The sequence below is a fragment of the Pelecanus crispus genome, chromosome 4, assembly GCF_030463565.1.
Source record: "Pelecanus crispus isolate bPelCri1 chromosome 4, bPelCri1.pri, whole genome shotgun sequence".
Lineage (NCBI taxonomy): Eukaryota > Metazoa > Chordata > Aves > Pelecaniformes > Pelecanidae > Pelecanus > Pelecanus crispus.
In genome coordinates, this window is record NC_134646.1 from 35,896,019 (window position 1) to 35,918,275 (window position 22,257).

The 22,257-nt window shown below is 43.0% G+C and overlaps 1 protein-coding gene across 1 annotated transcript in view; it reads left to right on the plus strand.

Moving 5' to 3' along the window:
• FAM13A (family with sequence similarity 13 member A) overlaps positions 1-22,257 on the plus strand; it is a 135,505-nt gene that overhangs the window by 51,670 nt on the left and 61,578 nt on the right. Inside the window, exons 6-8 of the mRNA XM_075709479.1 lie at positions 8,293-8,425; positions 9,041-9,055; positions 9,170-9,185. Coding sequence (XP_075565594.1) covers positions 8,293-8,425; positions 9,041-9,055; positions 9,170-9,185 — 164 coding nt within the window. The remainder of the gene's footprint in view (positions 1-8,292; positions 8,426-9,040; positions 9,056-9,169; positions 9,186-22,257) is intronic.

The following is a 22,257-nucleotide window of genomic DNA, read 5'->3' on the forward strand; positions in this document are numbered from 1 at the left end:
GTTTAGATTATATTGTTCCACAGCCTCTCTGACATCTTTGTCCGCCTTAAGTTCTACTATTACAGAAAGAAATGCCAGCATAGTTCAGATATGTTTAGATGATGTTGTTCCATAGCCTCTCTGACATCTTTGTCCCTGCTAGTGTAGTACACATAGCATGCAAACTGCAACTTTGTTACTTGCTTCCTCACACACAGAAATTCTGTGCCATGGCCAGTAGTGTAATGAATCAGGCCCTCCTTTGGAGCATAGGAATAGAAAGTGAGAGAATAATATAAGAAGCGTGAGAGGAATGTAACTGGAAAATCTCACTGCAGAATTATCCCTGCCTGTGAAAGCCCTTTGGGCTCGGAAGATACATGGTCCTCACAGCTGCAGGAGATTCATCCCATCCAGATTCATCCCAGAAGTCCCTGACTGCAACAAAATGGTGGTGAAGCTGGTGGTGTGTGAGAGCTGGCTGCACTATGAAGCTTTGGAGAGCAACGCAAGTGCAGCATAAATACTTGGTCTGTTCACTGAATGACTTGAAGGGCTTTGCTGTCTCAGCAGGAACGTCCACCTGATTCTCTGGGACAACTTAGGATGACCTAAACCCTCCAGCAAAAGTCTGTGTCTCCAAGCAAGGCCTGATATAATTCACTGTCATTGTCGTTACCATTAAGTAACTCTTACTTAAGAGAGCTTACAGCTATGTGTGTGTGTGATTAGAAATTCCGTTGACATGGTTGGTGTTTTACATGGAGTAAATGTAATATATTTGTTTCAAGAGGTATCAGTGGCCAAATACCAAGCCTGGGCAACTTTGGCAGGTGGCTCATTCCCTGGTTATTTGACTGGAGTGAACTGGTTGAACCAGGTTGGTTAGCTGTCAGGCAAGAGGTACATCTGGCTAATGGTCTCCCTTTCTCAGTCGTTCATGAAGCAGAGGTAACACTGATGAGTGCTAGGTAGATTGACATGTAAGGTTTGTGCTGATAGCTAGCCAAATTGAGACTAGGGTGAGAAAGAAAACAACATGCTGAATTTCCCTACATTGCTCAGCCATGCCTAGTTTTTTTCAAAGAAATATGCCTTTTTCTATTCTATAGAATATTTGTATTGATATACACTACTTGTAAGCTGAAAGAGCCCTAGGCTGACAAAATATGAAGCCCTTCAAAAGGTAGTATGGACCTCTTTGTTTTGGTGGACAACTCTTAAGAGTACCATTTGTTTACTAAGGAAGTTTTTGAGTGAGGTTTCTGTCAAAGGGTAATATGTATCTCTTTGTTTTGGTGGACAACTCTGAATACCACTTGTTTATTACGGAAGTTTTGAGTGTGGTTTCTGTCTTGTCTGGAAGAGTACTATGTTCTTGCAGTATTAAATAAAATAATGTGCTGTATATGTTTTAAAAACCTCCTGGTTTTTTGGTGATAACCTTATGGAAACATCTTTATCATCCTTTCAATTATGACATTTAAATATAAACTCACAGCTAGCTTCTTCCAAAAGTTCTGCATTTAGACTTCGTAATTACTTACTCAAATGGGTATGAAATGTCCTCATTATTTATGTGTTCGTGCATAGCTTGGGATATTGGAAGCTTTTCTTTTTCCTGCTTGAGAAGATGAGTGAGGTACTCAGAAAAGCAGGATGACCTGTGCTAAGGATCTGTATCTTTACTCTGTGTCAATGCATAGGTACAGAGCTCTCCAGACTCATCTTGGTATGGAGCAGTCCCTGTTCTTCAAGAACAGAGAAAGATTAGAGTCACCATACCACATCAGATCTTTAGAATATATGGCGTATTTATCTTTGATCTTTGAACCCAGGAACTTCTCATGCCTCACAGGGAGATGAAACATCTCTGTGATGCACCCAGTCAGTTATGAAGACTTTTGGCAGTGGTATGTGTGGGATAATGCCACCTTGACTGGTCAGCTTGTGCCTCTAGGGGAAAGGTTTTCTTGCACTTTCTTCAACACCCATCATGATGTATGTTTATACTGGTTATAAAACTGACTGGTATCTATTAAAACTGCAAACACAGTTCCTTGCATCTGAACTTTCTGAGACAGCAAAACTTGAAAGCCAAATGCAGGATGTATGGTGTAATAATTCCTCGTAGTTGTCTGCTCTTTGGTGTTTTGATTATCCTTTACTGGGATGGTCCCTTTAATTGTCAGTAGCATCTGATACTATTTTACTTGTATTTAGCTGAGAATGAAGATGTATTTTAAATTACAGAGGAGCAGACTTCAGCATAGCCCGTGCTTTCAGCAGCCGCAGCTTGTAGCTATAACATAACAGCCCACAACATACCTGGTTCAGGCTGAATCTGATCTTTGTCAAATGCAGTTTGAGGTTAAGATTCACCAGATAAAAAACTTTGAGGAGGCAAATATAAAATTATTTGCCTTCAGCCAAAACATTCCTATTCTTTGGGGTTGTCCTTGGATTTATTGGTGTTGTCTTCCAAAGTGAAGCTTTTTATTACAAAGATTTATAGATTTCTCTTTGGCAGACCATATTGGTTAGATTTTGGCTAGGACAAAATGCTCCTCTGACACATGCCACACCACATTAGGCATCTCAGTATGCAGCAATTCATATGTTCAGTTCATTTGCTGGAGAGATGAGAATGTCAGAGGCGAAATTACAAAATCACAGAGTGGTTGAGGTTGAAGGGACCTCTGAGGGTCATCTTGTCCAACCCCCCTGCTCAAGCAGGATCACCTAGAGCCAGGTGCACAGGACCACATCCAGATGGCTTTGGAATATCTCCACGGATGGAGACTCCAAAACCTCCCTGGGAAGCCTGTGCCAGTGCCCGGTCACCCTCATAGTGAAAAAGTGTTTCCTGATGTTCAGAGGGAACCTCCTGTGTTTCAATTTGTGCCCATTGCCTCGTGCCCATTGCCTCCTGCCCTGTCACTGGGCACCACTGAAAAGAGCTTGGCTCCATCTTATTTACACCCTCCTTTCGGGTATTTGTACAGTTTGATAAGATCCCTCCTGAGCCGCCTTTCTCCAGGCTAAACAGTCACAGCTCTCTCATCCTTTCCTGAGAGGAAAGATGCTCCAGTCCCTTCTTCATCTTTGTGGCCCTTTGTGGGACTCTCTCCAGTATGTCCATGTCTCTCTTGTACAACACTGGGGAGCCCAGAACTGGTCCCAGCACTCCAGTGTGACCTCGCCAGTGCTGAGTAGGGGGGAAGGGTCACTTCCCTTGACCTGCTGGCAACACTCCTAATGCAGCACAGGACACCATTGGCCGCCTTTGTGGCAAGGGCACATTGCTGGCTCATGGTCCACTTCTTATCCACCAGGACTCCCAGGTCCTTCTCTACCAAATTGCTTTCCAGCTGGGTAGCCCCCAGCACGTACTGGTTGTTACTCCCAAGGTGCCGGAGTTTGCACTTACCTTTGTTGAACTGCATGAGGTTCCTGTCAGCCCATTTCTCCAGCCTGTTGAGGTCCCTCTGGATGGCAGCACGACCCTCTGGCATGTCAGTCACTCCTCCCAGTTTTGTGTCATTCACAAACTTGCTGATGGTACGCTCCGCCCCATCATCCAGATCATTAAGGCTAGTTACTTGCCTCCAACTAGATTTCATAACAGTGATCAAACAGACAAGCAATGAAGTCAGGTTAACATTTGCTTGATGATCGTTGTTAAACCTGAAGGGAAAAAAAAACCCCACCCTAGCAGCGGCATAAATCGAAGGTGAAGGGCTGTGAGCTAAAACACGAAGCATGATACTGTTTCCAGAAGTCTTCTTGAGAGAAGCAAAACAGCCGCTGTACAAGATGGTATTTTAATGAATAGGCAGGGGCTTTCTTTTCTGTTTGTTAATATTTTTAAGAACATTATGAACTGAAAACAACTGCCTTGTAGTTAAGGGTAGTCCTTACCTGGGGAATGGGGGGATTCTTCCACTCACAACCTTTATAAACCTCACTTGAATCTTTCTTTGTCATTCAGTGGATTGCCTGCTCTGGAGGCAAAATGCAAATGAAGGTGTGCTGCACAGGTAACTACAAACCTCCTACAATACTTGGTACAGAGTGTAACAAGATACAGCCTGTAGAAATGTGTTACAACATGCAACAAGTTTCCATAGGGGCTTTTTTTTGTTTCCTTTTAAACTAATGCTTGAACTTCTTACAGATTTCTTTTGTGCCTTTGTAGTAGCCCTCCTGGGGGTTTCACTGGCTATCCTCCACATCCCCCAGAGGGTAAGGTTGCACATTAGGCTGATCACAAAAAGGGGTGTGTTGGAGAAAATTAGAATATCCTTTATAAAGTGTCCATCTTTTTTTTTTTTTTTCTTTTTTCTTTTTCCCTCCTCCTCTTTCCTATCATTTAACAACTAAATACACTTGTCTTCCCCGTATCATCTTGATAATTAGTGACCCACAGCATTGCTGGTCTGCAAGGTATTGTCCTCACTTTGTAAGGTAACTTCATTGCATGAAACATACGCACGTGCACAAAACTTGCGCATGTGCATGAACAAAGAAATCTGCCAACAAATTTTCTCTTGAGAGCTCCACCAGCCAAAAAGCATTTAAGATGCCTCTGTCCATAGTTCTTTAATCTGCTTTGTGAGGAATTCAAATTACAGAAGTCTTTTTCTACCCATGGGCGTGTGGCACCCCAGTGAAGTGCTGCTGTTAACAATAGTTGTGCAGGTAGCTTTTTCACAGGGTCCCTAAAAGCTGTAGAATGAGATAGTGAACATTGTTCCTTCCTATTGTTGATAAGGATTAAAGGCACATTACTTAAATGAAGAAGTTTATTTAACTTCTAATATGTATGAGTTCAAGGAATACTTTTTTTCTACATGTATTTTTATACTGATGCAACTGAAAGCAGTTTTGCACAGAAAGAAAGTAAATGTAAGTTTAATTCAGATATAAGTTGCCATTACTCATAGACTATATTGCTAAAGAAATAACTACAATGCTATGATACTGTTTTCCAAAGGTATCAAAATACTAGCTTATAGATCATCTGGAACAGAGGATGCAGAGCACTGGTTCCTTCCACTTCTTAATGATTTTGAAGTGCACTAAAAATACAGTGGTAATCCTAAATTTGAATCTGATCTTTCAAACAGAATTTTTCTGGAGAGCTTATATGTGAATGGCATGCCTTTTGTTGAAAGTGCCTACATCTAAGTGATCCTTTACTGCCACAAAGCGAGAGGAATTGAAGACTGTACCAAAACTTTTTTTTTATCTTTTAGAGCACCAGAGTAATAAATAGTTTTTTTGTGCAATTCTTCAGTATAAGGAGCTTCTGTAAATCAGTGTAAAGTTCACGAACAATTTGCACAGAGGGCATCTGGTACATGCTGTTTGGCAAATGTTGCCTGTTTCCTAGCGCTTCTTGTTGGGTAAGGCAGATTCCACAAATGCAGTACCTGGTAGCAAAATTATTTAGCTTTGTTAATTGCATTCTTAAAATCAGGATGCACACAGTGGAAAGGGGTGGAAAGGCTGGCTTCCTGCTGTTTTCCAGGCTTCAATTGTTGCTGGTGTATGTGGTACATCATAGAAGTTGCCTGTGTGCTTAGACCCATGTATGCTTCTGTAAAGTACTAATAGGACAGTGTAGGAACTGTTTTGGTTTAGAGGTTTGTACATATGTATAGTCACTATTTCCTGTTACTCTGGTGGAGAGCTTTTCTGGTGTGTGTGGCATCAGCTCTAGCAGGTGGTGGTGAAGTAGCACCAAAAGACCGCGATGAGAGATGTCCCTGTGCAGGCATGACAGACAACAGTCACCTCTAGCTGCAGAAAAGCTAAATGAGTGACTGCAAGTTTTCAGTAGAGCAGAAAGGCTTGCAGAATTCGTGAGTTGGTGCTTCCAGAACCCAAGCCCTGCTGCCTCCCATTGTGATTCCCTCCTGTAATGCTGCCGATGTGTAGCTCCCTGCCTCCCCTCCTCCCCGCAGACATGATCTTCCCCTTTTAAATCACAGCACTGCTGCTGTTCTGTACCAGCTGAGAGCCATGGCCTGGTGTCCATGTGCTCTGTGACCAGTTCCTGTGGTGTCAACAGTCAGTGACTGCTGCAGGCGATGGGCTAACAGAGTATTGCTGGAAGCCAGCAGTGGTCCCTGGGTGAGATCTTGACTCTGAGCAAAACACCTACTGATATCAGCAAAGGCAGGATCTCACTGAGAGCATGCAGTCCAGAGGCTGAAACCAGGAAGCTCTCTCAACCTATTTCTCTGGTTTCCCTTTGCCTCTGATATACCTATTATTTTTCAGTTTATTCTCTTCAGAGCTGAGTTAGAAGCAGCTTTCTGTCCCATGAAACTTTTCAACATACACAAAACATTAGAAAACAACTGTGAGCAAAACAAAGCATTATGAAACAAGGTAAACACAAGAATTTTACAAAAAATCTTAGGGTAAGCCAGGTATCTTAGGGTAACCCAGAAAAGGATTCAGGAGTGATCCAGAAAGTTGTGACAGCAGATTTGTAGAAACTATAGCAGGCAGTAGAATTAGTAAACAAATAGATGATTAGAATCATTAGGAGGCACCAGCACTACTTCTTTAGAGAAAAAATTGTCACAGAGGAGCCAGTGAGCATGTGGATAGGTATAGTCAATGTAGTGCACTTGAATTTTCAGAAGGTTTTGGTAGGACTATCAAAGGTTTTTAAAGAAGCGAAGATGTCTTGTGATTAGAAGGAAAGACTTTTTATGGATTAATAATTAGAAAGCAATAAAAATATATGGTTGGTTTATCAGTGGAGAGAGTGAAGTCCCTCAAGGACCTTTGTTGGAATCTGTGTTATCCAGTTGCTTCAATAATGACCCAGAAGGAGTATGAATGTGCCGATAATAGAAAATTATTCAAGGTAGAAAAAACTAAAAGCTGGCTCCTAATTTACTCTGTACTGAGTGAAAAAAATGATTAGTTGAATTTCCGTCACTATATGCTAACTAATGTCCACAAAACCCACAAATTATATAAATGTGTATACTGATGAGCTCCAAATTAGTTATTGTTTTCAGAAGCGAGATCTTGATACTGCAGAAACGTCACACAGCTGTCAGCTCAGTAAGCAATCATGAAGGCAAATAAAAAGTTGGGTTTTGATCAGAAGCCACCATTAAATCTACCTACACTTATAATGCTGCCTGCAGTTCCGCATACATTTCAAAAAGGATTTAGTAGAAGGTGAAAAGGTGTAGAGAAAAGCAGCAAAAAGGATCAAACGCATCAGAATGACTTCTGTAAAATGAGAGACTATATAAACTGGGATTTTTCTGTCTGATTAGAGACTACTACTGGAGCAGTATAAAGTCAAGAATGGTATGGGGAAGGTGGGTAAGGAACAATTATTTGCAAATTCCAAAACCAAGGGAAAGACTATCTGTCACCATATGTAAAATAGAAGTACTTTTTTTACCCGATTTTAATCATCTAACAATGTTGTGAAACTCCCAGCCATAGGATCTTGCAAAGGCTAAAGATAGAAGTGAACACAAGAGAAAACTGAATGTAATCACAAAGGTTAGGTTTGATGTTTGCTGTTAAACACAGTGAACCAGGTGCAACCTCCAAGTCAAAAGAAGCCATATACCACAGATTGCCAAAAGCTGGGGCAGTGCATGAGGGGGAGGCCTCCAAACTTGCTCTTCTTCTCCCTGAGCATCCTTTATCTGCCGCTGATACTGGCCACCCATCTGATGCAGCACTGTGTCTTCTTAAGTTCTGTCCGCTTCTGTTGAAGGATCAGAGCAGGAGCCCTGGCCTTCCTGTAGATGGGCTCAGTGATGCTTGGAAACTTTGTCTTGGATTTAGGGAGCCCAGCTTCCAACTCGGTGTCCTGGCTGTATCAGCAAAGAACATCAATCCAGAAAATTCACGGCCTGAGAAATTTCCTTCCAGGGCACTTGTTGACATCAACTGCCATTAAAAAGGATGGGAGGGGGTTTGAGAAGAGTTGTGTAATTGCTTTTACCACCTGTTTCTCCAGTTGTGTCAAGAAGCAAATTCAATGGAAAGTTTTTTAGTCTTTTTATTGTACTTACCTTCCTTTTTTTAATTTAACTCTTGTCCCTGTTCTTTCAATAGACACACCTTTATTTTTCTTTAAACAGTCTTTATCAAGCAGAATGTTTGATTTATATGTGTTTTATATTATTATTTTGCACATTGTCATATTCTTTGCTCTTTGTACACTGGTACAGAATGTCTTTCTGTTACAGATTATCTGCAAAGGCTGCTCTGCCCTGTCTTCCTTTCACATTTTGTTTTTCTCTCTCTTTGCTTCTGTAGATGACAAAGTCCACAATGGAAGGATCCAGCCAAACGTGCCTAGTGCCACAACCAGGCCTGTCAGATGGAATACCTCAGGTCAGCCTCCGATTAACAGACAGTGGTTCATGTTGGAAGGAGATGGATTTAACAGATGAAATCTCCTTCATTAACAGTGATGCGTTTTTCTCCAGGTTAGTGCTCCTTTTTTGTCTTTGCATTTGTTTCTTTGTTCTGTACCTGCACCTCCAGCTCTGAGCATTTTGAACACGTTTTTTCCATTGATGCTTACAAAGACAGTATGCTGGGGTGTAGGGGAAATTAATGTCCGTATCCCTGTTGAAGCTACACATTCCAACAGGTTCCTTACAAAGCCAGCTGTGTGCTTTAGTTTGCCTTTCCAATATAAATTTTCAAGCATATGAACGTGGCCTGTTTGGTGAAGGGGCGCAGATGGGCAGGACTGATCAAAGTAAAAAAACGGGTAAAAAACTGGCTGGGTGGCCGAGCCCAGAGAGTTGCGGTGAATGGAGTTAAATCCAATTAGCGACCGGTCACAAGCGGTGTTCCCCAGGGCTCAGTTTTGGGGCCAGTCTTGTTCAGTGTCTTTATCAACAATCTGGATGAGGGGATTGAGTGTGCCCTCAGTAAGTTTGCAGATGACACCGAATTGGGTGCAAGTGTCAATCTGCTGGAGGGTAGGATGGCCCTGCAGAGGGACCTGGACAGGCTGGACCGATGGGCCAAGGCCACCTGTATGAGGTTCAACAAGGCCAAGTGTCGGGTCCTGCACTTCGGTCACAACAACCCCATGCAACGCTACAGGGGAAGAGTGGCTGGGAAGCTGCCCAGTGGAGAAAGACCTGGGGGTATTGGTCGACAGCCGGCTGAACATGAGCCAGCAGTGTGCCCAGGTGGCCAAGAAGGCCAAGAGCATCCTGGCTTGTATCAGGAATAGTGTGGCCAGCAGGAGCAGGGAAGTGATTGTGTATTCAGCACTGGTGAGGCCGCACCTGGAATACTGTGTCCAGTTTTGGGCCCCTCAATACGAGAAAGACATTGAGGTGCTGGAGCGTGTCCAGAGAAGGGCAACGAAGCTCGTGAAGGGTCTGGAGCACCAGACCTGGTCTTCTGAGGAGCGGCTGAGGGAACTGGGGTTGTTTAGCCTGGAGAAGAGGAGGCTGAGGGGAGACCTTATTGCTCTCTACAACTACCTGAAAGGAGGTTGTAGTGAGGTGGGTGTTGGTCTCTGCTCCCAAGTAGTTAGCGACAGAATGAGAGGAAATGGGCTCAAGCTGCGCCGGGGAGATTTAGATTGGATATTAGGAAAAATTTCTTCATGGAAAGAGCGGTCAAGCATTGGAACAGGCTGCCCAGGGAAGTGGTTGAGTCGCCATCCCTGGAAGTGTTCAAAAACCAGGTAGATGTGGCACTTTGGGACATGGTTTAGTGGGCATGGTGGTGTTGGGTTGCTGGTTGGACTGATGATCTGAGAGATCCTTTCCAACCTTAATGATTCCTAGTTTTCACTTTGATTAAAAAATAATCCAGCCACCAAGCCAGGAAACATGAAATTAATTATTACTCTACTCTTAATTGGTTTAGTGGTGGACTTGGTAGTGTTAGGTTAATGGTTGGACTGGAGGATCTTAAAGGTCTTCTCCAACTTAAACAATTCGATGATTCTAAGATCAGGCACTAGAAATTACACCGAGCACAAGATGCAACCAAAATGTGAACTCTCTCCTCTCAGTAATTAAGTCTATTTGATCTGCCCAGTTTAAATCTTAACAGATGGCTGACTTTATTCCCATTCTCAATTCAAAAAGGAAGGGGGTTTTGAGGGGTTTTATCTGTCTGGCAGGAATGATGATAGTAGTACTTGTTATTCAGACAAGGCAGAGAATAAAAGAATATAGAGTCTCTGTAAGAGTTTCTATCTGAATTTATCTATAAGAGTCTCTGTCTAGAGCATCTATAAGAGTATCTATCTGAAAGAGTATCTTGAGTTTTGATTGCTGGCACTTTGTCAATGAGGTGAACAGGTCATGGGCAATTTGGTTTCTTGTACCCTGAACATCAGACTGAACCACTATCTTTTCGTTGTTCTCGGGATATTGAATTGAGTCTGTCGTTCCCTTTCTACTCGTGTCTAGTGCAGCACATGAAGGATTCAGGTTACTGTGGGAAATTGCTGTATGCTACAGAAATACGGGGTTGGCCTAATGTGGGAAATAGTGCTATTTACATGTCATGAAACACGACACCGCAGTGTCTCTGCATACCAACGCAGAACACAAAGCAGAGGCAGTGCTGCCAGACACGTAACTGAGTGACTTCACTCTGTAAGCAGGAGAAGGGTGCTATTCTCAGCACTAGTGCAGACAGACAGCACTCAGCTTACGAGACTAGTTAGCAAATTATGCCTTAATACCAGATTCTGATTCATAATAATGGTGGGACAAGTTAGGAAATTGTGCACTAACACCAGATTTTGAATCATAATGATGGTGGCGAAGCATAGATGTCAAATCCGGCTTCTAGCCTTTGCAAGCACACATGCTCTTTAACTTCTAGCTGTGTCAGCTGTGTGGTTTACTGTCCCCAAGCCTGCCCCCAAAACTCCTGCAGCCAGAAGACATCAGGTTCGTTTACACATCTTCATTAATCCAGCTCCTTTTGACTGAGACCAGTTAGGAAACAATTACCAAAGCAGGTTAGCTGGCAAAACTGAAAAGGCAATACAGGTCTACCAGCTAGACAGGGCCAAGCAGGTGGGGCTGGGTCAGAAGTCAGGGCCTCTTGCATTGGTATGCTGGAGCTTGGCAGAGAGTGTGCCCCTGCCTGTACTCCTTTACATGTTGCAAGGTGTAAAAGGAAATCTAGTCCTTGAGAGTTGAAACAAAGGACTGCTGAGTCGCGTGTCTGGGAAGATATGCGTGACTGACATACTTCATGAGGTGCCCCAAAAAATCGTGATTCTTTTAGGAGAACATTCCCCAAAAGACATAATTATGTGCTGTAGGAATTCGTACTTTCCTGTCAATGTGTAATTCCTTAGAAGAGTAGAATCATAGAATCATAGAATCGTCTAGGTTGGAAAAGACCTTTAAGATCATCCAGTCCAACCATTAACCTACACTACCAAGCCCACCTAAACCAATCAAGGGCAGACTAGACTAAACCATATCCCGAAGTGCCACATCTACCCGTTTTTTGAACACTTCCAGGGATAGGGACTCCACCACCTCTCTGGGCAGCCTGTTCCAATGCTTGACCACCCTTTCTGTAAAGAAATTTTTCCTAATTTCTGTTTAGTACTGTAAGTACTGTTGAAGTATGCCATAGTTGGGCCAATACTGGCACAGGACATTAAGCACCAAATGAGATGTGTTTGTAATTAGGCAGAAGCCTAATCTCCATGCTCAGGCCTTGAGATGAAAGATGTCTGCATCTCTAATTTTATCTGGGGAATTAATAAGGTGTAGCAATTAATTCTCTTGTAATCCCATTTTATTCAAGAATGCCCTAGTTTTCTGTCCTGTATCATGCTTCTGTACATATTTACCTAATTGGGTTGAGTATCTGCACTGCTGTTAACTTCCAGTACTTTTCTGTCAGTGATCTACTGCTGCTGCTTGAAGGAGGAGTAGGTAGTGCTTGCTCTTTTCTACCCAGCTCCAGGATGGCAGGTTGTTGGGCAGGAAGGGGTGGAGAGGAGGCACTGGACCACCCCTAAGAAGAAGAGGGGAGAGAGGTCTCTAGCAGACCTAACACGCTTCAGGGACAGCTGTCTGTGCAACAGTCAGAAACCCCGCTTCCCTGGCATTAATGTAGTGCTCTGATACATCAGGAGTGGTTTTAAATGTGCTTTTGGCAGCCTTGTGTCACTCCTGTGTAATCTAAGCTCACAAGTGAGGTATTACCTGGTCTTACCTCCGTGCAAGGCTACATTAGGAGTTTTCACCTTTTTCAGCAGAAGAACTCTAGCATCTGACTTAGACTATAAAGTGCTTTGCAAACATGCTGCTATTCTTGCTGGGGGGGTTTGTGTCACAAGGTACTAACAGTTCTTAAATAAATGTTATCATTAATTATATGTAATTATCAGATACGTTTTAGTGAAATGACTGTATCTGCTCAGCTATCATATGATCTTTGTTAGCAAAGAATAAAGGTTGTTCTTGGCAATGATAATATTTTGCTGTTTCATGAAAATGCTTGTGGTTTGTTCCCTTTCCATGCTCAGATACCAGGATATGGGTGGATTAGAAGACGATGAAGGGCTACACAGAACAGTAGATGCAGAACTCCACCTTTAGCAGGCTCACAAGTATAACAGTGAAGAAATAACCAGACACACTAAGCCCATAAGCCCCCCCCAGCGAGGACTGTAATCCTTAATAAATTGTCAGTTTCATTTGACACTAGAGCAGAGGTCTTCAGGGAGAAAATGAGAGACTTCTGGTTGATTAGTATTTTTTGATACTATTTAAAATACCTCTCAGTATGTGTCTTCATACAGTTGACCTTAAAACGAAGATCCACATATTAAGTAGCAGCTACAGTTGTGACTATGTCTTCTAGAATGGCTTACCAGTTTTTTAAATATTGGAAGATATGTTACGCCTCCTTACAGGTATGATATTCCTCCTTGCAGGAATTTTTTGAAGGTGCTGCTGTCATTTGAAATATGTGAAATATCAGTTGCAGTCAAAACATATTGCAGAGCATAAAATCTGTATCACCTTCTCTTCACAACTGTTATCTTACTCTTTTTTCTGACCAAAATACGTGGATTAACTATACGTACCCATAATCCCCACTAGCATATAATTTACATGTTTTCTTGAAAATTGCCTGGTTGTTATAGCTAAGGGCAAACTGCTAATTATGCAGTAGCAGAAAAACATATCTGTAATGCAGTCTTCAGGTAAATCCCAAAACAGTGGAGAAAGAAGGGAAGGAAGGGGCAGGAGAGAAGAGACTGGTCCTCTGAAAGAAGGACAACAGTCTGCAGGCAATATGCAGCCTGTTACATATTTCTGTGAGGCTTATATCATTTTTGCAAGAGCTCCTGTGCAGAGCTTCAGAGCAGGGCAGCCAAACTTCTGGACCCTGGGAACCACACACCTACTTTATCTTTACCTGGTTGCGAGCCACAAGACCCACACTGGAGACCTCAGGAGCTGGGGGAGGCAGCAGCTTTGGGACTAGGATGTAGGTAGGGGCTCCCTGGGCTTTACCAGGCCCTCCGTGAGAGGGGGCTAGGGTGGGCTTGCAGCTCTGTGAAGCTCAGATTCCCTGTTTGGGTCCCTCTTTCTTTCTACTATCTAGAAGGAAAAGGTCTGCTCAAAGCTCTGGTTCAGAAGGGGCATACACAACTGCAGTAGGAACTGGAGTGATTTTGGATGTGCCTGGAGATGCTAAAACTTAAGTGCTTCAAATAACAGATTCAAATGGATTTTACTTCAGGGGTAGGATTATATCAAGATTTAAGTGGATACCAAGTTAGGAGGCCCTCTTGCAAGCAATGCTCTTAGCCTTTTCGTGCTAAACTTGATATACAAGCGAAGAAAAGGGATAGCCTTCAGGCAGGAGAGAAAATGCTTCATGCAGCCAAAATGTGAGGCAGGGGATTGTTGATGGTGAGCAGAAATGCCTTTCCTGATGCTGGCTCAGAGGTGCATGCTCTCTGCAGACTTTTGTTGTCACCATCCTGGATCTTTTGCCTGGGAAAGGGCGCTGAAATAGGCTGTGCTGTTGTATATGGCTTTTCTAGCACTTGCTGGAGCTGTGTCTCTTTGCAGTCTAGTTTTGAAGGAGGATCCCTCAGTGGAAGGGCACCCTGGTGTTTGTGGTGCTGCTGGGCTCTGTGCGTGCTCCCTAGGTGGAAATATCGATGAAAGGAGTGCGACCGGGTACCCTTCCTTGCTAGTAGTGGTCAGGTGCTGGGGAATGGGTGCATGCATGGCAGCAAACTTTGTGAAAAACATTGTGCAGTTCCTGAGAGCCAAAGCTTAGAGCAACCACGGCAGTCATTCAGTAAGCAAGCCACCTTCTCCAGTACTTTCTAGCTGTGTCTTTCTGTGCCAAAGATCATAAAGTCCTGTTTGTGGCTGCAGTCACAGCTGCAATGAGATTTGCCAGCACAGATACCCCGTGCTGGCCTTCTAACATGTGCATGTTGTTAAAGAGAAGGTTTGTTTACATCAACCTTTTATTCACAAAGATCCTTATATCTAGTCTATGTCCTGCAAATAAAGGGATCACATGCTGTACTAGCCTCCCTAAAATAAGGGGTGGGTTAATGTAGCCTGCTGCACCCTCTTCTTAATGATACTGCATGTTCTTGCTGTTAATTGTTGAAGTATGAAAACACATGTATTTGTACAGTGAGAAGTTTGTGCTTACTATAAACACTTTCCCTATTTGTTGGCTTTCCTTTTAGCAGCTGCGGTTTAAAACCAAGGCAAGCCAAAACTTACCATTATTCTCTGGCATGTGATAAGAACTTGGGTGCCTGTTGTTGCCAGAACAAATCAAACAGGGGGGCTGGTGTTGTTTGCTTAGCTGACTATTTTTGTTTAGGTTTGGGTTTTTTTTGTTTTTGAAGTCTGTCATGCCAGTACGTTCAGTCCCTATCCAAAGTAATAATTTGCCTTATCGCTCAGGAGCCTTGCTGGCAGGTTTACATAAGGGATTGCAGCCAGGCAGCCGGCAGGGCTGCCCTCTGACAGCCATGGATTCTTCGAGAAAACTGCTCAGGGAAGGAGCAAAGGTCTGGAAAGAGGTCGGTGGGGAGGTGGTGAGGGCGGTTGCCTTCTGCATCATTTGGCAGCCGCCTCTGGTGGGCCCTGCTCTGAGCCCACAGAAAGGACATTTTATGTAAGGTATTGTTGCTGTTTGTCACTTTCTCTCTTTAGGTTGTGTTGAGTTAGTTTTTCCAAGCTGACTCATTTAACTTTGAGAGTACATTTGTCTCCACCCTCCTATGCAATCAATTCCCTTCTTTCTTGCATTGTGAGATGCTGGCAGTAGGAACTGCCTTACACAATGAGTTGTTAATAAAAGCATTCAGTTTTCTAAAAACACAGCCACAAAGACATGATTTATGTGCCTCTCCAAGGTAGGTGACTGTGAATGGTGAGTCAGGGTGTGGTCTCAGCTCTTCCTGGGTTCTTCTCCCCTGTCTATAGCCAAGATGTAATGACAGTCACAGAAACGTGTAATTACGTAGATTTTTTTCCATGCAAGTCACCAGGTGGATTTCAGTTTACTTTTCCAAGCATTTGCCCTCTCTCTTCCACCCTGCACAGATTAGTCCTTTAGATTAGACTTTGTCCATTACAGTGTTCTAACCTTCCTGTTTACCTCTAGCCATCTTAACTTTGCCTCTCTATGCAGGATTTACCTGGTCACAAATTATGGCTTGTGGGATGCAGAACATTTTGAATCCAGTGCCCTGACCTGTGCCACAGCAGTTGGGGTGCATCTTGGAAGCAACAAGAATCATAAATGAAACAAAGATTTGATGACTGTTAGATGTAGAAAGCAGCACTTTAATGCAATAACATGCATATGGAGAAAGTTCTTCTTTTGGTCCATAAGACAAGTATATTAGCTTTTCCTGTTTCCTGGGACAGCATCTAGCAGCCTTAGAAACCAGAAAGGGACTACAGTGAATGCTCAGCAATTGAGTAACAAAGCTGAAAAAAACTGACTCCCTTTCTGTGTCTCAGGCATTGCCCTCTCAGCTAGAAGGATTCTTTATTTTGTCATCTTGTTCATTTTTTTTGTATCTGCTTTTGCTATGAGGAGAAAGTCCATTCATCTCATGAGGCTGCTGGCTTTCTGATACCAACTAGGTCAGATAATAGTTTTTGCTGTAGGGAATAAAGTGCAAACATCTGTGACAATTTTGAAGTCATTTTCAAACAAAAGGATCGGTGACCTCTTAAGGGAAACACACAGTGGATAATAAGGAATTTAAGCCAGCCTTGGAAATCTTTGTGCATTTAATATTTGTGTTTATAAAAACCAAGACACCCATCACCACCCTGTCTTACTAGAAACTACGGAAGAGGCAGAGCCTCTGCACTGTGACTTGACTTATTTTTACTGCAGTGAGTGAGTAGTTCCCTCTCCTGTTGCTTCCTTAGCCTGTCTCCTGAAGTGCCTGGTGCATTGTTCAGCTGAGGAGGTTCAGGATAGTGTGCCTTGCTTCCGGTAGCTTTGCAGAGCAAGCAGTTTTCTAACCACCTGAAGTTGTGAGGTACTCCTTCCTATGTGGCTTCCCAGAGGGGACCTGGGCCCACATCCTGCAGGCAGTCTGCAGGAAGATCAGCAGGCAGAGGTCACCGAGTTCTCAGCCAGGCTTGTTTGCTGCTGCAATTTCCCGTTTCAGCTGAATGAATTGTGCGTTTGGACGTTGTGTTCAGCACATTGCAGTGTAGGCCGATGCAGTTAAGCTGTGACTTCCCATGACACACGTGTATTTTTAATCAAAGTGGTCAGCTGGCTGTTTAATAAGAAAAGCTGGGGGTAGCAGGGCAGGGTTGTCACTCACTGCCCTTGTCACTTTGCTTGCATGTGTTTGTCTCGGAGCTGTTTCAGTGTTGTAAAATCCTCCTCTTTCACGGTCAGTGGCCATGAGAGATTGATTTCCTTTCGTTTTATCTGTTGCGAGGAATGTGATCCCAAGCTGACTGCTTATCTACAAATTGCACTTTCTCACATTGGCTCAGTGCCTTCCTCCTGGCCTGAGAGGGTTGCAGTTAGGAGGTGTGAAGATAGTTACGTTTCTGTACCAAAGCTTTCCTGTTCATTCTGCACCTGCTGCAAGAAGTGTATTTGCACTAGGGATGACTGCAAAGAGAGGCCACTAGGTAATTGCAAAGAAATTACTGAAGGCTGCTTGGATGTTAATGACTTGCAGTCATTAAGACTTTGACAGGACTCCTGGAAACGAGATTCCACCACCAGTTCCTCAGGCCCTTTCACAGTCTCCAAGTTCTCTGCAATCAGAAAGTTTGAGTCATGTAGGGAGGGATTAATATTTAATAAAATAACATTTTTATTGTCCTGCATTATGGTTAGGAACCACCTAACCACCATGAAATTATTACTCTCTTGGGAGCATTGCTGACAGTGCGCCACGTTTTATAAAATCTATAGACAGTCCCTTCAAAAAAAAAAGACCATGCTGAAACTCGAGAAAGTGTCAAACTGCAAAAAAAATCAAGTGACCACCATTCTGAGAGGGCTATTGAGCATCACAGAAAATAAGTTTTCCTCTGAAGTCTCGCTAGCTTTTGCTGGATTTATGCCCCTTGGCTAGAAAAATTTGGGGTTTTCCCAGGACTGTGAAGGTGGGTTGGGAAGTTGCAAGCTTACAGACCTTTGTCTTGTTGCTCTGAATGCTCCTGATAACTAAACGTAGGCTTATGGTAAACTTTTGTTTCCCTTCAGTATCCACTTGTGCCACTCCTAACATTGCTCAGACTGGCCTGCAGCAGGATAGGAGCGTGTTTGCGCAGCCTGGACACGTACAGAGTGGTTAGACTCAGAGCTGAAGTTGCAAATGAGGGGCACAGCAGTGAGCTGCGCTGATTGAGCCCAGCATCGTTGTATCTGGCTGCGCATAAGCAATAATTTGTGGTTCTTGATGTACGCACAGCTGGGTGCAGGAAGAAGCCCTGGGACTGGCCTTGAGAGGGCTGTGCTCCGGTCAAATACAGTCAGGTTTTAATAGACCTGGTCAGAGTTGTCTTTTAGCCAGGATCTCCCTTGTTTCCATGGCAGATGCATCTTCCAGCTCTAGGCAGAGAGATGGAGTTACTCTCACCCAGCTCACTCTTCTCTCAGTGCCTCTCAGCAGGAGGCAGTCCCTCGTGCCAAGTCATCTTTTCCCACCACCTCTCCTGGGAGCCAGGCCGGCCACTGGGTCACTTGCGCAAAGGGAGGACTCCTTTCAGTCACGTCATTAGCTGAAGAAGAGGAGCTATTTCTAGAGGGTTTTTCTGGAGGGTAACTCTGCCAGACTGCCTCCCTTGCCAACACAGATGGCAGTTTATCTTTCAGTGGAGTAAAAAGCTGCATGCACCAAACGTGAATGGTGTGGCCTCTCCTCCGCTTTGCTCAGCCCCTTCTGATATGGTTGTTATTTTCGTAAGGCTAAGGGTGAACTACAAGCATTTCACTTGAAGATGCTTCAGGAAGCAGGAAATGTGTTGGGTGCAGAGGCATAGAGTTCAAAGGATAGTAATTTTGTAGAGGATTGGAAGGATGTTTTTGGAAGGTGTGAAAGTGTGAAACTAGTGACGTTTTTGGTAGGGAATATAAATAATGCAGGAAGTAACCAAGGGCTCATTTTAAAATTTTTTGAATCTTTTTGCTGATAAATGAATGCTTTTTTCTTCAGTGTTTTCTATGGCAAACATTTTCAGTGGTCTGAAACAGCTGAATTTTTAAAGAGTGTTTGTGCAGACCGTTTTATAAAAATACCAGTTTAGAGGAGTGGCAGAAATTTCATTAGACGTTAATATTTAGGAATTTCATTAGATTAGCAGAGCTTTGGTAAAAGCCTGCTTTGAAATTAACTTGTGCACGACCGGACTCCTGCTTGTTTGCTTGCTCTCCCATGCTCTGGCACTTGAACTAACTGGTGCAAATGAAGAACCTAGTGACCTGTTGCACAGCTTTACCCTGTTCCCACAGCAGATTAGTTGGCACAACCATTCATTACTTGATGCTTTCCCAGAAAACCCTTTAGGAACCTACTCCCAATCCTCTCCCTTCTCCAGGAGGGAGGCCAAGAAATAATTTCTGGGCTATCCCATGGGGCGAGAGTCCTTTGGAACAAGTTAAAGCGGCTGACAAGCGGGTGTGGCAGTGCTTGCAAAGGACACTGCTGCTTAATGAAGAGCAGCCACAGCAGCTAATCCAGGTCTCGTGGGAGCTTGGGGTGCCCCTCGCAATGGGAAATGTGCTTGCATGCATATCTGTTGGCTGAGATCAGGAACTCTGAGAACCTGAAGCTCTGAAAAGCTTTCAGCTTGGTGTTTAATTTTCTCCTGTCCCAGCAAGTTTAAGGAACAGTTCTGGAATATGTTTTCTCCTTAATAGATTTTAACTAGCTTTGTTTAAAAGGTAATTTGGCCTCTAAGTTGCAGGAAGGAACAGAAGAGCTACAGTGCAAAAAACCAGTATATTCCCTATGGATACACCAACAAAACTTGTATTTCTATGCCAGTGCAAAAAATAAAAGTGTAAAATGAAGTCACTGAGAGCAACCTGCTTCTCTTTTGGACAAGAGGAGTATTAGTTAAGAAAATGAGTAAGAGAATTCTGCAGATTATATCTGGGCTTGGTATTCCTAAACAGAGGCAACTAAGTTGTAAGAACGTTAACAATTCACCATTGTCTTTGATGAATTGTGTCAGTAGTTAGTTATCCTCACCATTTAAAGATGTCTCATTTCTAGTCATAATTTGTCTATCTTTGACTCCCAGCCATTGGATCTTGTTCAGCTTGTGAGTACTAGGTCAAATATTTAACATTTCCTGCATGCATAGGCTGTTTTCTTTGAAAAGCACTAAATGTATGGGGTTTAGTTCTTGTGTTCCTTTCATGGGTTGCCTCTGAGCGCTCTTCAGTTTTTCACAACGTGCTTGAGAATGGGAATTCCTGAACTGATCAGAGTCTTCTGTAGCAACCACCCCAGTAGGAAATACAGACATAATACACCTTTTCCACGCAATATCCACGTTGATGCCTCTGAGGGCGATGTTAATTTCTTTAGCCACACGGGTGCTCAGAGCTTGTATAGAAGTGCTGTTCTGGTGTGATGTTGTATCCGCCAGTAGGACCCTTCATCTTGCATATGGTTCCCAGATTTGACTGTTACATGGCTGTATGGAAGCTTCTAATGCTTGCTTGCACACAACATACAAAAAAACCCACCAGGATTATTTTACATTTCCTTTCAGATCATTGATAAAAGCATTAAGTGATACAGGGCTGAGTACCAGCCTTGGAAAGTCGTTGTTACAACTTTCGCCCTTTCTGAGGATTCCTGTTTTACTAAATAATGTTTTTGACATACTAGTTCCTCTTTCTTCCCATTTGTGCTCTTTTGGACAGGGCCTATTTAATCGTCTGTCTGCTTTGTTTGGACATGAAGGGCTACAGTTTCCAAATACGGTTTCTGTTTACATGTGACTTGCTTATTTCATGTGTGCACACAAATCTTCTGGCCTGGGGGAGATTTTCCAGGGTATTTATCATTTGTAATTCCAGATGTTTATATGCACAGACACTCTAAAGAGAAAAATGCATGTATCAACGCATGTGTGTGTACATAAATAATGGCATTTTAAATTTTGTATTGGTGGTATTTTGAAAAGTATATTCTTTAATTTTCAGTCTGATTATATCTTTGCTTTGCATTTCATGCTTCTGCCGGGGGAAATTATTGCATAACTTAGTAAACACTGTGGGAATACATTGATGGTATTGAGCAGAACTCCGGCATCTTAAAAACCCTCAGATTTTATCAGACCAGGCAAGATCTTTTTTCTTCTTTTTTTTAAAGAATAGTATCTAATTTGTGTATGACAGTGCAGTGAGGCAAGGGGTAACTGCTTTTCAGGAGGCAGACACAGCCACATCCTCATAAAATCCATTATCTAGATCACTTATATCTCATATCCTCTGGTGCTGTTTGCAGATCCTCTTCTCTTGTTGCTTTATATGCTGAGAAAATTACTTGGTGTGCAGCTAAGTATGAAAAGGAGAGAAAGAGGAAAAAGCACTTCTGTAATGATGATTGACAGGAGACTTCCTTTCCAAAGTGCGTGTTTATTCTTTAAATGTCAATGGTGGCAGAGAAAAGTGATTATTCATATTTAGTTCCAGCCAGTGTCTTTTTTCATTTTGGAATCTCAGTAAGACATTTGCAAATCAAATAGTTTGAACCCAGGTGTTGCCTTGGCGTAGGTGCTGAAGTGTGGCGATATGTGTTGGTATTTTAGGGGACTTTTATAATTTTTATTGTTATTTGCTGCCTATTTTCCTGAAGTATTCACAATACGCTAAGGAGCATACAGTCAGTGGAGAGGGTGCTGTGCCTGTCCCGAGAGAGGATTTTTTTTCCCTATCCATCCTCATAAATAGCCACTGCGGTGTATTGTTGCTGCCGACAGATGAGTTTGGCTTTTCTGAGCAATAGGAATGCAAGAATTGTATGAAACTTGCAGAAGAGGTTTTGTTTTCTGTGTTTAACATGGGAGAACAAATGCAACAAGTACAAACAAATCCAAACCAAAATGTTGTATAATCCCAGTTTTTATACGTAATAACCCAGCTTGAATTATGCAAGTTAAAAAGGGTGTAAGAGGGCAGGGGGAGGGTAGGAATTCCTGCCTCTGTCGAGTAGCAAGTTGGCTTTAATGTAAACAGCTGTAAGAAGGAAGTGGAATTGTTTGGAGATAAGACTGCAGTTTTCTGGCAGCTTTTGTCTGCCTACTTTGTGGTCCATACCCATGAACAGGGGAGGTGAAGAATTAAGGAGTTATGTGCTTGTTTAGTAGAGAGAGAGATTCAAAGGGGCCACTGAGACGGTGCGAACGAAGTAAGGTGACGTGCACCGTGGGCCGATTTCGCACTGTTTGAGTAGCAGGTACTGCTGCTCTTACCGACGGTTGCCCACTGTGCCCCAAAGTACTTTTTAAAATTTCACTCACTCTGACATTTTTCCATGTTAAAATCTTTTATTGCAGTATCTGCAGCTGCTCCAGAAAGAACTAAAACCTTGGGAAACCAGCAGTGCTAGCAGAAGTCCACCAGGTGCATTTTTTGAATCTTTGATCTCCTTTCTTTTAATGGGTGTTGAAGTTGCATGCCAGTGGGTGTGCAGGGAATCGTGAGCTAGGGTACCTCTTCTTAGTCGTGATGTTTTTGGCAATGTTAAAGAGGCAGATGAGG